This window comes from Nicotiana attenuata, chromosome 6, assembly GCF_001879085.1.
Source record: "Nicotiana attenuata strain UT chromosome 6, NIATTr2, whole genome shotgun sequence".
NCBI classification, from domain to species: Eukaryota; Viridiplantae; Streptophyta; class Magnoliopsida; order Solanales; family Solanaceae; genus Nicotiana; species Nicotiana attenuata.
This window is the reverse complement of record NC_031994.1, coordinates 40,739,868-40,752,286: the sequence shown is the minus strand read 5'-3', so window position 1 is coordinate 40,752,286 and position 12,419 is coordinate 40,739,868. Positions and strand designations below refer to the sequence as shown.

The 12,419-nt window shown below is 36.0% G+C and overlaps 1 protein-coding gene and 1 pseudogene across 1 annotated transcript; one reads left to right on the top strand and one right to left on the bottom strand.

The window, feature by feature from the left end:
- Nucleotides 3,278–4,948, bottom strand: LOC109227793 (uncharacterized mitochondrial protein AtMg00810-like). Its single transcript, XM_019392990.1, has 3 exons — nt 4,826–4,948; nt 4,563–4,729; nt 3,278–3,452 (listed from the first exon to the last, which is right to left on the bottom strand). The coding sequence occupies exons 1-3, from the start codon at nt 4,946–4,948 to the stop codon at nt 3,278–3,280; spliced, it is 465 nt and encodes a 154-aa protein (XP_019248535.1).
- LOC109226880 lies at nt 7,609–11,064 on the top strand (annotated as a pseudogene).

The window sequence follows — 12,419 nt, the reverse complement described above, 5'->3', positions numbered from 1 at the left end:
CTATAAGTTTTCTACACTTTCTAGTATTTTTATAGAAAACTATAGCTTCTGCATTTCATATAGAAACCATGTCTGTAGGTTTTCCACATTTTTGCATATCACATAGATAACATGTCTATAGGACTTCCTGAATTCTGCATATGCATCTATCACTAGGCAAACGTATTTATAGGTTTAAATAACAAACAATATTCTAGACACCATGCCTATAGGACTTCTGCACTTTTATTTCGACTGTAAACGTATTAAAATCATTAGCACCTAGAAAGCATGCCTATAGGAGCTATCAACTAAATCTGAATCGTCTATTTTGCCTATAAGTCTAAAATCAGGAGTAGCAATTCTTAATATCTGCAGAACTTATGTTTTTCTGTAATCAACAAGTCTTCTTCTTCAAAAATCAGTATACTTCTGCATTAATAGATATCATGCCTATAGGTTTCACCTAGGCAAGCCATAAGGTAAACTAGTTAATTGAATCAGATTCTATTAACTACAACCGGCAGGCAGGCCTGATTCGGGTTTCTTATTTGAAATGTGTAATAGATCAGTCTGCCACAACTCTTAAGTTTAATTAAGACCATAACCAGTATGTGCAAGACATGCTAAACAATCTGTCTTTAAGTTGAGGAGGCCTGTTTGAGCCTTTAATTGTTATGTGTTTCCCCATATCTGCTCTACGTGTTTTTGATTGTCGCCTTAGAGTTTTATCCTTTTAAAACCACAAAAAGCCCAAATCACCCTTCCCTTTAGAATTAGTAGTCCCAAATGCCTCCGGGACTAATAGGATGGGGACGGGTAATAGCATGCAATAAGTAAAGTGAAACCATTCCGTATTTAATACCTTAACGGGGTGGAAAAGGGTAGATATGGATATGATGACCATGCGATAACACCACGTGTATAAACGATTACCGGGTGTTGTGTGGGGTGATCCATATTATTTATAAACCTAGGACCCCCTCCCTTTACTTGTTTGTTTTATTTAGAATTTCAAAAACTACTTTTTTTCTCAAATTTCAGCTTCTTTGACTGCTTTTAACCTCAATTTACTTGCAGCAATATATGAAATTTCTTCTCTTTTACCCGTTTATTCTGAGTTTCAAAATTGCTTTTCTTCTCAAATTTCAGCTTCTTTAACTTCGTTTTAACTTCAAATTACTTGCAATAATTATGTGAAAACCCCCCTCTCATATTTGTAACTCTTATTTGTCTACTTGTTATTTGCACTTAAAGTCACAATTATAGTATGGCCGGGAACCACACTAGTGGATCTTGAGGGGTGCCTAACACCTTCCCCTCGGGATAATTTCAAGCCCTTACCCAATCTCTGATTTTCCAAATCAAAGTTTTCTTAGTGTCCTAATGCACTTAATCATTAGGTGGCGACTCTTCAAACCCAATTCCCAAAAGGAAACGAGTTGTCCTTCCAAATGTCGTAAACCCGATTTCGCGAAAAAAAAGGGGGCATCTACAGAAGGTGTCTGCTAACATAGCAAACGAATCAATAGAATTAGCAGGCAAGTTGTGATACCAAATCATAGCTCCTTTTGACAATGTTTCTCTAAACTTTTTTAACAATACTGATTCGATCTCATCGTCGTTCAAGTCATTTCCTTTTATCTTGGAAGTGTATGAAGTAATATGCTCATTAGGGTTAATTGTCCCATTATACTTGGGTATATCGGGCATGCGTAACTTTTTAGGGATGAGCATCGGAGTCGCGATCTGAGAGAATGGTTTTTATATGAACTTTTTTGCATCTAAATCTTTCAAAACTGGAGGTGCCCCCGGTATCTGGTCAACACGGGAGTTGTAAGTCTCCACTTTCTTATCATTGTCCTCGATCTTCTTTCCCCCGGACTCAATCCTCTTTGGTGAGCTCTTCGAGCATCCTCATAATGGTGGGGTCAGTCCCCAAGTCATTTCCGTTCGACCTCTTTGGCGCTGGTTCAGCACGTCGGGTGTTTTCTGGTTCACCTATACTCGGAGTTTTATTTTGACTTTGCAGTTCAGCGATGGTGATCTGCTGAGCTTGCAGCATCTCGAATATCACTTAGAGGCTGACTCCCCCATCTCTTATACCTGGTGTTCCTTGGTCCTCAGATCGGGCTTCTCTCCGTACACTCCCTTCGGGGTCTGCGTATAAATCTGCATCCAAAGCAATGTGTGAACTGACATCAACTGGTTCCACATTTGGCACTTCCCCAGGGTTTATCGGTGGTACACCGACCCATAAATTGTTGTTTTCCCCATGAAATCCAAGACCTTCGTTGTCATGAACAGGTGAATTTTGCGAGTTCGACATGTTTAATCCTAAGAATCAGAAAATTTTGACAAGAAAAAGCGCAAAAATAACGTGTGTAATGAGAATTAGTAAAGAAATAATCACTATTATCTTTAGCCCCACAGTGGGCGCCAAACTGTTTACCTCGAAAATACGAGTAACAATTAAATTTGATTTGTGGTTTTAAAGATACGTGATTTAGTTCAATACCAATTAATAATCAAGAAGTCTGAAGTAGAAATGATAGAAATAAGTGAATCAAACCAGTGTAGTTTAGCAGTATCGACCTCGAGCTTAGTGACCTCGAGATGGACCAAGAACAATAATAGAAGAACAGTAAAGAGAAAGACAATTCTGATGAACAATGAGGTAGAAAAGTAAGATAGTATATTCTTTGCCAATGATTAGATGATGTTACAAATTATTGGGGTGCCCTTTACATAAAAGGGAAACCCTAAATAAGGTACATTTCTATTTACAGTAAGGAATATTATTGGTACAGCTCTCTAACCGCCTAGTACGGAATCGTACAATCTTATTCCCGGATTTGCGCCATGATCTTGGGGACGTGGCAGGAATCTTGATCATTCTGTTACAAATTCATAACGGCATTATTCGGGGTCGAACATACTCGGCTTCGATATTCTTCGTTCTCCTATCTTCGGGCCTTGTATCATATCTTCGAGCTCGAGTCTGATCCATCGGGCTCGAACTCGACCTTGCCTGAACTCGGGCTTAAGGCGACCCCTCGAGCCTATAGATCGAAGGCATAGGATTTTGACCGTATACACTCACCTCGGTTTGACATTTCTCATCAAAGAAATACAAGAATTTCAAATAAGCTTGAAATAAAAATGCACAAGTATGTAATATGCTTCTCTTATTAGATTTTAGCTTAAATAAGCTACAAGATTATGACAACAGAAAATTGATAGGGATGACAAATGTATTGATAAAGGATATATTCCTATCTCTCTAATCATGTCGAGATTAAAGTAGCTTTATCAGTTTCAAGAGTGACAACTGTTCTGCTTGACTGCATTTGCAATTGTATTCTAGAGTGCCAGTTGTGCTTTTTTTCTTCTGATTCATCAAGGCCACCCCTTCATCTTCACTTTCACTGTCCTGATACAAACAGGCCAATTCGAGACATAATGCAGATAAACTGTTAAACAAGTGAAACAAAAGAACGAAAAAAAAAACTTCATTTCCAAGAACTCTATAATTTGATCACCAACAAATAAAATGCTACTAGTAGTATTCTTTTGGAAAGAGAGCAAAAGAAAACATATTAGGTGAGGTAAAATAAAAGTAGTGCCATGCCAAATTCATCGTTGTTCCAAGTAACTGCAGAACTAATTACGACCATCTTCAAACATATATATCCAGGAAATAACAACAATGTAGAATCAAGAAGATATAATGAGACTGGATTAAGTGGAATACTTTTCAGTTAAAGCAACATTAACTAACGAGTTATCGATGTTAATCCGTCATAAATTTCGCAGTGGAAATCGGGAATCATTGCCAACGTGAAAGAAAAAGGCAGTAGGAAAAGAGTTATTTAACATGGAAATACAAGGAAGGATGATTCATTATTCAAAAACTCAGCATGTAAAAGATAAATTAAGGTAATAACCAGTCAAAAGAATAGAATGTACAGGAGCAAGAAAGAATGATGACAGAGAGAAAGAAAGCTAAGGAACCCAATGCCACCAGATAAAGTGATTAAGTTATTGTCCAATTGTACACAGAATGGAAAGAATAACTTGCTGTATTATTCCAAGAGGTAAACAATGTAAATACATATACATCAGGTGCTAACTAAAGAAAGAAATAAAAGAGATTTCTACAATTCTGCTATTTATATATGGGTAATGTACACTACTAAGAAACAGTCTGCGCTCATTATGTAAAACATCTAGGTTCATTCTGTAATACTCCCCTAAAGCTGGAGCATATATATGATTATGCCCAGCTTGTTACAAGGTAGTCAACTCGAGTGCCATTTAATGCTTTAGTGAACAAATCAGCTAGTTGCTCTCCTTCTTCACGTAGCCCGTGGAAATCAAGTACTCCTAAATCTTCTCACAAATAAAATGACAGTCAACTTCAATATATTTGGTTCTGTCATGATTCACTAGATTTGAGACGATATGGAGCGCAGCTTGATTATCACACCAGAGTTTTGATGGAGTAGGATGCTTCAACCCAATTTTAATTAAAAGGTTATGTATCCATATTATCTCATATGTTGAGTTCCATAGCTCTGTACTCGGATTCTGCATTTGATCGAGATATAATATTTTGTTTCTTATTTCTCCATGATACCAAGTTTCTACCAACATAGACGCAATAACCAGTAATAAATCTTTTATCAATCTTGGATCCATCCCAATTTGCATCAGCAAAATAGTTAATGCGAGAATAACCGTGATTTCTCTATAATACGCCAAGTCCAGGAGATCCAACATAGGATCTGCTCCAAAGCCTCCCAACATTTAACTGTGGGTGTGGACATGAACTATCTAACCATACTACAAAAGCAATATCTGGACGATTCACAGCGAGATAGTTTAATCTCTCAACTAACCACCTGTATCTATTTGGATCACTAAATGGATCACCATCATCTTTCATAAGATGCAAACTAGGAACCATTGGAGCACTGCAATGCTTGGCATCTAACTTACCAGTTTCTGCTAGTAAGTAGAACTTACTTTCTCTAAGATAGAAAAATTCCCTTCTTGCTTCTAGTTATTTATACTTCCAAAAAGTATTTCAGTTGTCCCAAGTCTTTTGTGTGCAACTTAGTATGAAAAAAAGACTTGAGAGAAGATATTCCTGCATAATCACTCCATATAATAACAATGTCATCTGCATATACAATAAGGAGAATAGATCCAGTTGTTGATTGCTTGTAGAAGACTGAAGAATCACATTTACTTTTTTTGCAGCCCAAATTCTTGAACTACTTCACTAAATTTACCAAACCAAGCTTGAAGACTCTGCTTCAAGCCATATAAGGATTTCTTCAAATGACAAACCTTCCAATACTCCCCTAAGCAATAAAATCAGGTGGTTGCTCCATATACACCTCTTGATGGAGATCACCATGAAGAAATGCATTCTTAATATCTAATTGATGCAAAGGCCAATTCTCAAAAGCATATAGAGAAATGAACAAGCATACATAAGTAAGCTTGGCAACCGGAGAGAAGGTGTCTGAATAATCCACTCCATAAGTTTGAGCACATCCTTTAGCCACAAGTGTGGCCTTAAGTATTGCCACAAATTCATTAGGATTAACTTTCACCGTGAAGACCTACTTGTATCCCATTGTTTTTTCCACTAGGTAAATCCATTAAATCCCAAGTGTAGTTTTTCGGCAGTGGATTTGACTCAACTCTAACAAGTAGTAGACCCGCTCTGATACCATGTGCACGGAATGGAGAGTACAATTTGTTGTATTATTCCGAGAGGTAAGCAATATAAATATATGTGCATCAAGTGCTAACTAAGGAAAGAAACAAAAGAGATTCCTACAAATGTGCCATCTATATATGGGTTATGTACATTACTAAAATAGAGTCTACGTTCATTATGTAAAGCGTCTAGGTTAATTATGTAACACCATTAAATAACAACACACACTTATACCTCAATCCAAGCTAGTCGGCCAATGAATCTACGCGCACCACATTTCGATTTACTTGAACCCATTTCGTTCCAATATTCCATAATTTGAGTTCCCTGGCATTAGAAGTTCTTTGCATTTTGTATTAACATGCAAATCATAGACATTCTAAAAAGACTCCTAGAAACAACAAGCCTAATATAAGTGTAGCATCATTACTTATCCTTAATTCTATCTAGAAAATATCGGCTATAATGGATCTTTTGCTTTCATTATAATAGTTTTTGCCAAAATCTACTTGGATTCCAAGATATTTTAGATATTTTGAGACTTTTTCTTGATGTGATTTTAGGTATGTCTCGCCTCTCTTTAATATATTCAATCGCCATAGTTTTGTACTTATAAACCTGTGCATCTAGAAGTCCACCCAACATAAAATGACCAAACCACATCAAATGACATTCTAATCTTGTCAAAATTTGATCACGCCCAACTATGCCTTATAAAAAGGACAATGCGGTCGTTGCAAATATAATCCGGTTTACAAGTCCGGAGTCGAATCCCACAGAGAACTTTTAGCTACAACTGTTCACTATCACCAAGAAGACAAGCTTGAACAATTCCTAACCTATAGATATTAAGATTCTTGTGTTTAACTACTTAACTAACAAATTAAAATAGTAAATTAACAACTAACGATACTGAGGGTTAGAGAAAAGATTAAGGAGGTGTAGAGTTATGATTTCCCCTATTGTCGGAATCCTTCCCGCTATGTCTTCTATAATTTCGCCTAAGTATTCTCTACCGATCATGAGCACTCTTATTACCGTAAATCTCTCCCGAGTAATTACGACAATTTACTAGACGCACTCTCCCGAGCTACGCTAGCTGGCTTTTAATACAGCTCACTTCAGATCGCACCCAAGGCTTCGTTATCCCTAATCCCACCTTTAAACCCTCGGTTATTGATCCCTCATATACTCTGGGAGTGGTGTTGTTCAACAATTACCTAAATATGCACTCTCTCCCGAGTTATGCATACTAAATAGGCACAGCTAATTGAGAGCTCTTCAACCAACCACAATATAAACGTAGTTGAACAAATAGAGAAAAGCTATGGCTCAATTATATAAAAACATAACAAGAATTTATCCTACAAAAGGTTCTATCAAAACTCTAGATAACAAATTAGCTATTCATAATAGTATGTAAAACTACAATACTAAAAATCATAACCAACAATGAAAAATAGGAAGAGGAAGGAAAAAACTCGTAGAAGAATTCCCGCCTTGCTCCCAATGTGTNATATTCCAACACTATTTACTCAAGGACAATGTAGGAAAAAAATAATTAATTCATTCTTGAAATCTGAAAAAATCACTTATTTTGGACCGCAAGAAAAATCACTTATTTTGGACCGGAGGGAGTATCTTTTAGGCGACATGATTGTGGGCCAGAAACTTTATAGTACGCGTATAAAAAAGTTAAACAAAAAAATAGGTCCATTAATTTTGACTATAACATGTTATATAAACCCATACTAATTATAAACTGAGCTGATGGTTCTCTGTGTCAGAACACAGCCACCACAGAGAGGCAGAATCCGGAAAGAGTGCTTTTATCAGTCAAATTGATTCTTATAAATAAATAAAGTTTTGAAAATAGCGAGGTAGTGGACTTTATTTTAACTTAGTCTTTTGAACTTTCTTAATTAAGTCTTTTGTATTGATTTGTTGATAGAGCTAGGCAATATTTCCATGGACAAAATTTTGGAATAAACCTTTCTTGTCTTGCTGCTCTACAGAAGTAGACAACCAGAACACATACAAATACAAAGGCCAAGTAAACAGAAGAAACAACCACACTAAAAGAATAATACCCCAAAATCATGACTACTGGTACTTCTAAGCCATTTTCAATCATTTTCTTGCTTCTTGCTTCTATACTTGGTACTGTCATCTCAGAGCCTACCGCGAATAAATCAGGGGATCAGTTCCTTGCAAACCAAACTTTCAAAACTTTTAAACATAAGAGATTAAGGACTTATCTGAGAAAGATCAACAAACCAGCAGTCAAGACAGTTCAGGCAAATATAATTCACTTCGTTTCATGATTAAAATTTGAAGTTTTCTTTATGAGTCTATCAGATGTTGAAACCAATGATACCCTTTGATTTTGTTTTTGTCATTGCAGAGTCCAGATGGAGATCTAATAGATTGTGTTGTATCTCATCTTCAACCAGCTTTTGACCATCCTCACCTCAAAGGGATGAAACCATTGGTACTTTGCTGAAGAATCCTTTCTCTTTTAAAACTTTTACTAAGAGAATGATATTAAAAAAAAAAATAGAATCAATCACGATCTACAGGAGAAATACTCGAAACAAGAGTTCCATGTAATAAATGGACACATATATAAAGAGCAGAATACACTGTTTCTAAACTTTGACTGAATGCAGGAACCTCCAAAGAGGCCTATAGAAAATGCAACGACAGAAAGCAGCTTTCAGCTGTGGACAGTTTCAGGAGAATCATGCCCAAAAGGGACAGTTCCAATTAGAACAACTACAGAGAAAGATGTTATAAGAGCTAGCACTTTCCAAAGATTTGGAAGAAAAATAATAAGGCGCGACATAATGAGCAGTGATCATGAGGTAATTTGTTTACTCTCCAGACATTGAATTAACATTTCTTAAAAGTAGAATGTACATCTATTTAATGGCATAATAAAAATATTTGTATTCAATATGGCAGCATGCAGTAGCTTTTGTGAATGGTGAAGAATATTATGGAGCAAAGGCGAGCATTAGTGTATGGACACCAAGGGTAACAGACTAATATGAATTCAGTTTGTCACAGCTATGGGTTATCTCTGGCACTTTTGGTGATGATCTTAATAGCATTGAAGCTGGTTGGCAGGTTTGCAATTTCACTGCATAAATTCACTTTCTAATTAATCCTTTGGTACTTGGTACTGAGATTTAGTACTAACATTAAAAGTAAAATATTGGTTAAATTAGTCGTCATAACAAACTATCCCTAGTAGCATATGACAGACAGCTAATAAGTTATAAATTTAGACAGACAACTGAGATTTAGTACTTACATGAAAATTGATTAACTGCCATGTTCATATTGTCAGGTCAGTCCAGAACTATATGGAGACATCTATCCTAGGTTCTTTACATATTGGACGGTAATAATTTTAATTACTCAAATAAATTCCATTTTTTTTATATATATCAGATGGATACATTACTTTATCTCTTCATGCTTAATTTAGACACTCTCATAAACTGAAAACTAGCACAAATTCTAAATGCAGAGTGATGCATACCAAACCACAGGATGCTACAATTTACTGTGTTCAGGTTTTGTTCAAACGAACAACAAGATTGCTATGGGAGCTGCAATTTCTCCAACATCATTAGTTAATAATAGACAATTGGATATTGACGTTATGATATGGAAGGTATGTTTAAGCCATCCACATACATCTCTAGTTTTAATTTTCCTGTTGACTGTATTAACTTTTTTATTAGCGTTACTTGATAATTTAATAAAAATGGTAAGTAATCTGCTCACTTACACGGTTACACCGTCAGTGTATATAATTTAAATTCTTTTACTGGGATGGGGAGTGAGAAGATGGAGGCTGATATGGATTTTGACTGAACCACAGTGGTTGATGAATGACTATGGGACAATCTTATGAAATCACAAAGATGCATTACTATTCTATTTTTCGATGTTTTTTTCCTCACTTAATTTAAATAATACTTATTAAATTACAAGATTCTCTACTTTGCTAGAGGAGCATCCACAGAGTCAACTTTTGATATTCCAGTGATCAGTATACTAATTAATCTTACCATATTCTTACAACCTGACAGCAAACATCTCTTAAAACTAGTAAAACAGCTCGAACCATTGTTCTTGTCCTTTACGCAGTACTGGTTTAGTCATTTCCAATGTTTCCTTTTGCTTTTCCTTCTACTCTTGAATAGCATGGTCAAAAAGGAATACTAAAATCTTTCTTTAATATTAAAGTTTAAATTATATGCACTAACAGATTACAAAATATTTACATAAGCAAATGAGTCACGCGAGAATTATAAATAAATTTTTGTGATAAACATTAATTTGTAACCTAAAAAAAATAGTTGTTGACTTGGTATCACATGTTAAACTATACTAATAGTGCAAATAATTTTTGGGAATTGAGGTTTCCGTTAGAGTTGGGGGCAGATTTTATATATTGCTAAAGGCAAGAATAATTTTGTCTGGATAGTATAACGAAAGTTAAACATAGATAAATCCGAAAGTAGAGGAGTAAATTTGGCCATTTCCCTATAACTTATGTCCTTGAGATAATAATAGCACACTCACATAAAAAATTGACTTGTGTAGGACCCAAAGCATGGACATTGGTGGCTTGAATTGGGGTCAGGATTATTAGTAGGATACTGGCCTTCATTTTTGTTCAGCCATTTGCAAAACCATGCAAGCATGATACAATTTGGAGGTGAAATAGTGAACTCAAGATCAATGGGATTTCACACTTCAACACAAATGGGAAGTGGTCATTTTGCAGATGAAGGCTTTGGCAAGGCATCCTATTTTAGAAACTTGCAATTGGTTGACTGGGACAATAACTTGATTCCTTTATCAAACCTTCAGCTTTTAGCTGACAATCCTAATTGCTATGACATCAAAGCTGGAAAAAATAATATTTGGGGTGATTATTTTTACTATGGAGGTCCTGGTAGGAATTCAAGGTGTCCATAAACATAAAATGCTACATTCTTGGTGATCTTGTAGAGTATCCTATTGTTCTGACTCCTTTTTTTTTTTTTTTTTGGCCTCTCTTCTGACTTTTCTCCTTTTTACTTTATTATATTTTTCTTTGTATCCCTTCTTACGACAGCCTAGAATTAGAGGGTCCGCGTAATTTTAGATTCTTTTTAGAAGAAATTGTCTGCTCCTAACATTTCAGTATCACTATCTTTTACATAGCCATGTAAATTTTGTTAACAATAGCTTACAAATAATGTAATGTAATGGTTTCTTTAGCATCATGCGATCTCTTTCTCGTATTTTCCTTTTTGTCCTTTCCAATATAATTGTTAGTAGATCTGTACAATCACACACTTCAGGTATATATGATGGCCTCAATGTCCTTAACCAGCCATCTTGAGAAACGTAAACCGTAGCTCCTAGGACCGAAAAAGTCAGGTCTCATGCGGAAGCTAGTAAAGCAAACGTTGAACGACGATAAATCACACATAACAAAGAGAAATCTGCCAAAAGAGACAAACTTTATGGTGGAGATTTGGAGATGCGACCTATTGAAGGCTATGTGAAGAAGGTGGATCAAGTTTATTTTGTCATAAAATTCAGGCCAAGGGGGAGAATTGTTAGGTGTTTGCCATAATTTTCTTACCATATTTGGTTTTCCTATCTCTTGAAGGAAAAGGGCAATATAATTACCTTAATTGGGTTTTCCTTTTTGTAAAAGGAAATTATAAATCTCCAATATTTGGCTAGTCCTTTTTCTTGTAGGAAAAAGTTTGGACTTCTATAAATTCAGGATCCTTCCTTCTCATTCAGTAGCATCCACAATGTAGCCATAGGGGGCTTGAGAGTCGTGTCTAGGGGGAGAACTTTACGGGACAAGTGTTAGTGTGTCACTTGTGTTTGCCTCTTCGTGAGGTTGTTCTCTCGATATTTTGTACTCTCTTTTATTATAGTGGATTGCTCATCTCCGTCGTGGACGTAGGTCAGTTGACCGAACCACGTTAAATGTTTGTGTCTCTTTTGGTAGATTTCTATTTGTTGTATGATTTATCGTCGTTCAAGGTTTGCTTTGCTAGCTTCCGCATGACACCTGATTTTTTTCGGTCCTAACAAGTGGTATCAGAGCGATGTTCAAGACAGGTTCATCTTGGCGTGTTCAGTTCTAGCTGCAACATATTTGACGATAACCGTGATTTTATGTCTGAGAAATTTGACCGGAGTGCTACGCACGTTGAGACAAACTTTGTGGTGGAGATTTGGAGATGCGACCTATTGAAGGCTATGTGAAGAAGGTGGATCAAGTTTATTTTGTCATAAAATTCAGGCCAAGGGGGAAAATTGTTAGGTGTTTGCCATAATTTTCTTACCATATTTGGTTTTCCTATCTCTTGAAGGAAAAGGGCAATATAATTACCTTAATTGGGTTTTCCTTTTTGTAAAAGGAAATTATAAATCTCCAATATTTGGCTAGTCCTTTTTCTTGTAGGAAAAGGTTTGGACTTCTATAAATTCAGGATCCTTCCTTCTCATTCAGTAGCATCCACAATGTAGCCATAGGGGGCTTGAGAGTCGTGTCTAGGGGGAGAACTTTACGGGACAAGTGTTAGTGTGTCACTTGTGTTTGCCTCTTCGTGAGGTTGTTCTCTCGATATTTTGTACTCTCTTTTATTATAGTGGATTGCTCATCTCCGTCGTGGAC

What these genes read in the sequence shown, in the direction of transcription:
- LOC109227793 (XM_019392990.1), bottom strand. Translation starts at nt 4,948, where the DNA reads ATGGTTCCTAGTTTGCATCTTATGAAAGATGATGGTGATCCATTTAGT. An exon ending in GTCCAGATATTGCTTTTGTA is followed by an intron (nt 4,730 to 4,825) that starts GTATGGTTAGAT and finishes GGCGTATTATAG; the next exon opens with AGAAATCACGGTTATTCTCG. An exon ending in CGATCAAATGCAGAATCCGA is followed by an intron (nt 3,453 to 4,562) that starts GTACAGAGCTAT and finishes CTTGTTTAACAG; the next exon opens with TTTATCTGCATTATGTCTCG.